The 6000-nt window shown below is 34.1% G+C and overlaps 1 protein-coding gene across 1 annotated transcript; it reads right to left on the bottom strand.

Annotated features, from left to right (window-relative positions):
* Positions 1–4680: 4680 nt before the first annotated feature.
* LOC146957895 (uncharacterized) lies at positions 4681–5727 on the bottom strand. The gene has a single exon (XM_085751287.1). The coding sequence runs from the start codon at positions 5725–5727 to the stop codon at positions 4681–4683; it is 1047 nt and encodes a 348-aa protein (XP_085607413.1).
* Positions 5728–6000: the final 273 nt, after the last annotated feature.

The raw sequence follows: 6000 nt of genomic DNA, 5'->3' as shown, positions 1-6000 counted from the left end.
TACAGTTTTTTTTATGTGAGTGTTTATAAAAAAATAAATAATTAATGTGAGTTAGAGAATCTAAAGTAAACAAACAATTTATATGCAACCGAGGAATAACTTTTTTTTTTTTACAAAAATAAACGATATTTATTCATTCATATTAATAGAGTACATCGATACAATACAAATTCAAATTCGTTAAAAACAAAAAGGATGAATTTGTGAACAAACTCACAACATTCATGTTAATAGCATAAAACGGCAAAGTACCTATGCCTGCAAATATGACTAATATGACTATATCCATGTTAACACACATCTTATCTTACAATGTAGAGAGCAAATAGACAATGCCATTTCTCTACTAAATCTGCTTACAATTTCTTAAAGGATAAATTGAAGTGGTGCATTCAAAGTCAAACCAATCTTAATGAATGATAGAAATTTTTTTTTTTTCCCTTAGACTTCTGGTTTTTAAGGAAAGGCTTCGGTAATTAACGAACAATTGTTTTATGGGTTTGTTTAATAATATGTGCAATGTTGCACATATTAAAACAATTATGTTATAAAATATAGATTAATGAAGAACAAAGAGAGAAAAGTGAGAGAAGTTGTATATTATTGCTTTGATCATCTCTGTATTTTTCTCTTCACTGAAGCCTTCTATTTATAAGGGTGATAATCCATTGCCTCACCCACTACCATTTATGGCACCATGCATATTTTCAACTTTGCATACATAGTATAGTGGACATCCATTATAATATATTTACAACACTCCCCCTTGGATGTCCACCGAAAATATGCCTCATTAAAACCTTACTAAAATAAAACCCAGTAAACAAAAATTCTAGTTAAGGAAAAAGAGTACAATATCCTTTTGAGTGTGAACTGCCTCATTAAAAACCTTACCAGGAAAACCCAATGGGATAAAACCTAGGTGAAGGAAAAAAGAGTGCAGAATACATTTATTTCTCCCCCTCATGAAGGCAAGTATCTCTTAGACGACGAAGACCAACTTTTAGTACAAGTTTCTCAAAAACTTTACTTGGGAGTGACTTTGTAAAAACATCTGCAAGATTATCACACGAACGAATTTGTTGAATGTTGACCTCACCATTCTTTTGAAGATCATGAGTGAAAAAGAATTTTGGAGAAATATGTTTTGTTCGGTCTCCTTTAATGTATCCTTCTTTCAACTGAGCGATGCATGCTGTATTATCTTCGTAAATTATTGTTGCATCCATTCTTCCGGAAGATAAACCACAATTCTTTTGGATGTGCTTAATCATGGATCTTAACCAAACACATTCTCTACTTGCCTCATGTAATGCTAAAAGTTCTGCATGATTTGATGATGTTGCTGTTATTGTCTGTTTCACAGATCTCCATGAAATTGCTGTATTTCCACTTGTAAACAAATAACCTGTTTGTGATCTACCATGATGAGGATCTGACAAATAACCTGCATCTGCATAACCAATTAATTCTAGTTTGGGTACTTTAGGGTAAAACAATCCCATATCCATTGTACCTCGAAGGTAACGAAGTACATGCTTAACCCCGTTCCAATGTCTTCGTGTGGGTGAAGAACTATATCTTGCTAATAGATTGATAGAAAATGATATATCGGGACGTGTATTATTAGCAAGATACATCAATGCACCTATTGCACTGAGATATGGTACTTCAGGACCAAGTATTTCTTCACCTTCTTCTTGAGGTCTGAAAGGATCTTTCTTCACATCCAGGGATCTAACAACCATTGGAGTAGATAATGGATGAGATTTGTCCATGTAAAAACGCTTTAACACTCTTGTTGTGTAAGCTTCTTGATGCACAAGAATCCCGCCATTTAGGTACTCAATTTGTAATCCAAGGCAAAACTTTGTCTTTCCTAAGTCTTTCATCTCGAACTCTTTCTTTAAGCAATCTATGGCTTTTGGAAGCTCTTCAGGAGTTCCAATAATGTTTATGTCATCAACATAGACAGCAATTATAGCAAATTCATTTCCAGATCTTTTCATAAAAATGCATGGACAAACAGAGTCATTTTTGTATCCCTCCTTTAGCAAATATTCACTGAGGCGATTATACCACATGCGTCCAGATTGTTTTAGCCCATAGAGAGACTTATTTAATTTTATGGAGTAGTCTTCCCTAGATCCTGAACTATTTGCATCAGGCAAGTTAAATCCTTCAGGGATCTTCATGTAGATGTCACTGTCAAGTGAGCCATACAAGTAGGCTGTAACAACATCCAACATGTGCAAATTGAGCCCTTCATGAGCTATAAGGCTAATTAAGTATCTAAAAGTAGTTGCATCAACTACAGGTGAGTATGTCTCATCAAAATCAATTCCGGGTCTTTGGGAAAACCCTTGAGCAACAAGTCTTGCTTTATATCTTGCAATTTCACCATTCTCATTGCGTTTTCGGACAAACACCCATTTATATCCAACTGGTTTCACATCTTTAGGTGTTCGGACAACAGGTCCAAATACTTTTCTCTTATTAAGAGAATTTAATTCTGCTTCAATTGCATCTTTCCATTTTGGCCAATTTTCGCTTTGTCTACATTCTTTAATAGACTTTGGTTCTTGATCCTCGTTATCATTTATTACATTTAGCGCTATATTATATGCGAAAATATTGTCAACATTGACTTCATATCGGTTCCATTGTATTCCATTGGTGACATAATTTATTGAGATCTCTTGATTTTCATGTATTTCAGATATCTGATTAGGTTCTTCTGGAACTGAAATATTGATTATGTTAGAAGGCTCTTTTAAAGTTTCTATATCCTCGTTTGGACCATCTTTACTTTTAGCTCCTTTTCTTGCTCGAGGATTTTTATCTTTGGAACCGACAGGTCTACCACGCTTCATGCGTGGTTCAGACTCATTTGCAATTTTAAATTGTCCAACAGGGACATCCATTTTTATTGGAGCATTAGCAGCTGGTATATATGATTTAGTCACACTTTTAGGATCAGTGAATGCATTTGGTAATTGATTTGCTAAACTTTGCAAATGAATTATCTTTTGAACTTCCAGTTCACATTGTTTAGTTCGAGGATCAAAATGAGATAATGAAAATTCATTCCAACTGATCTCTTTCTTTAGCTGCATTTTCTCTCCCCCTAATATTGGGAAATTTGATTCATCAAAATGACAATCAGCAAATCGGGCTGTAAATAAATCTCCTGTTGTTGGTTCGAGATATTTTATAATAGATGGAGATTCATATCCAACATATATTCCCAACCTTCTTTGAGGACCCATCTTAGTGCGTTGTGGTGGAGGAATTGGAACATACACCGCACATCCAAAAATTCTTAGATGGGAAATATTAGGTTCTCGACCCAGAACCATTTCTAAAGGGGAGGAGTTATGATAACTTGTTGGCCTGATGCGAATCAATGATGCAGCATGCAAAATTGCATGTCCCCAAGTGGAAATGGGCAATTTGCATCTCATGAGAAGTGGTCTTGCAATTAATTGTATACGCTTGATAAATGATTCCGCAAGTCCATTTTGTGTATGAACATGTGCTACAGGATGTTCAATGTCAATCCCAATGGACATACAATATTCATTAAATGATTGAGATGAGAACTCAGCGGCATTATCAAGCCGTATTTTCTTGACAGGATAATCAGGGAAATGAGCTCTTATTCGAATCAGTTGAGCTAGCAACCTCGCAAATGCCTGATTGCGAGTTGACAACAAACAAACATGTGACCATCTAGTTGATGCATCAATTAAAACCATAAAATATCTAAATGGTCCACATGGTGGGTGTATTGGCCCACAAATATCACCATGTATTCGCTCTAAAAAATTTAGAGATTCACTTCCAATTTTTGTTGGTGATGGCCTGATTATTAACTTCCCTTGTGAACAAGAGGTACATGATAACTTATCAAATTGAAGATTCTCCTGGCTCTTCAATTGATGACCACAAGAATTATTAATTATTTTTCGCATCATTATAGATCCGGGATGGCCCAACCGGTCATGCCAAACAATAAATTTATTATGATTTGTAAACTTCTGGTTTACAATCACATGTGCTTCAATTGCACTTATATAAGTGTAGTATAAACCAGATGAAAAGGCAGGTAACTTTTCCACTACACTTATTTTATCCAAATTATGTCTCGTTATATAAAGATATTCAATATTTCCTTCATTTCTTGTTTCAATATGATATCCATTTAGACGAATATCCTTGAAACTTAATAAATTCCTATGAGACTTGGGAGAATATAATGCATTCTCAATGTTTAAATTCGTTCCTCCACACAATATTACATTAGCTTTTCCGGAGCCTTCAATTATTTTTGAACTTCCAGATATAGTACTAACACCGGTTTGTTGCTTTAGAAAAGAAGAGAAATATTTTTTATCCTTGAAAATTGTATGAGTTGTTCCACTATCAGCGAGACACATATCTCCATTATTGGGGTTAATGTTAATACTCATTCTATTTAAAAATGAACAAATAAGAGATAAGTACGAATATAAGAATTACTATAAAACATTTATTATCATTAGATAAAAACATAACATAAAACAAATAAATACAACATAAAACTGTAAAACTTTTATTATCATCAGATAAAAACATAACATAAAATCCTTTTATTATAGGAAAATAAAAGGTACTCTTAAACATTTTATTGGTGGGGTTCTATTCCTGGATATTTTCATCTCTAGTTAGATGATTAATCTTTTCATCAGGATCAACAAAGAAATCAGCAGCGTCTAAGTGGGTAATATCGATATTACCATAATCATCTTCATCATTTTCACATGCAAAATGAGTTTCAGCCTTTTTATCTTTATTCTTAAGTGATTGTTGGTAAAGATCAACAAGATGTTTTGGCGTACGACAGGTACGACTCCAATGACCTTTACCTCCACAACGGTAGCAAATATTCTCATTACTTTTGCTGCTTTGACCAATCTCATTCCTTCCAACATTTTTCATCTTCTGGTGAGAAAATGTGTTTTTGTAATCTCCATTGTGATTACGATTAAAACCATGACCACGTCCCCGTCCACGACTATGACCACGTCCACGGCCACGACCACGACCACGACCACGAGTTTGTCCATGGTGATCATGCGTTGCTACATTCACTTCTGGGAATGGAGCACTACCAGTGGGACGGGCCGCGTGATTTTTCATTAAAAGCTCGTTATTTTGTTCTGCCACAAGCAGGCACGATATCAAGTCAGAATACCTTTTAAAACCTTTTTCGCGGTATTGTTGTTGCAGGATCACATTAGATGCATGAAAAGTGGAGAATGTTTTTTCTAACATCTCCGCATCAGTCACTTTTTCTCCACACAATGTCAATAGAGAAGTGATTTTAAATACAGCCGAGTTATATTCGATTACAGATTTAAAGTCCTGTAAACGCAAATGCATCCATTCGTTACGAGCATTAGGAAGGATGACAGTTTTTTGATGGTCAAACCTTTCTTTTAAATTGTCCCAAAGAACTTTTGGATCTTCTATGGTAAGGTATTCATTTTTTAGATCCTGATGAAGGTGGTGACGAAGGAATATCATGGCCTTAGCCTTTTGTTGATCAGTTGTTACTTTTCCTTCTTTAATAGTATCTCCATGCCCTTCGGCATTTAAATGAATTTTGGCATCAAGGGCCCAAGCCAGATAATTTTTTCCAGAAATATTAAGAGCCTCAAAATCAAGTTTTGCAAGGTTCGACATGATTCAATCTATAATACAGAAGAGCATAATCATCATTCAATACATACATACATAAATATATATATATATATATATATATATATATATATATATATATATATATATACTATGACAAAAATAAAAATACCATTTTATTTAATAGCAACGATTAATGACAATATAATATTTTAATCTAAGCCTCCACGAAAATAAAAAGTAATAATACAAGCAAAGACTAATAATGGTAAAACGAAAATTATAGCTAATAGTACAAAATCTTCTCCTAATTCTTCA

The sequence above is a fragment of the Medicago sativa genome, chromosome 1 (genome assembly GCF_051527215.1).
Source record: "Medicago sativa cultivar Bolivia chromosome 1, Bolivia_mono, whole genome shotgun sequence".
NCBI lineage: Eukaryota > Viridiplantae > Streptophyta > Magnoliopsida > Fabales > Fabaceae > Medicago > Medicago sativa.
The sequence above is the reverse complement of the archived record's forward strand: the minus strand, read 5'-3'. Positions and strand labels throughout refer to the sequence as shown.

What these genes read in the sequence shown, in the direction of transcription:
- LOC146957895 (XM_085751287.1), bottom strand. Translation starts at nt 5,727, where the DNA reads ATGTCGAACCTTGCAAAACTTGATTTTGAGGCTCTTAATATTTCTGGA.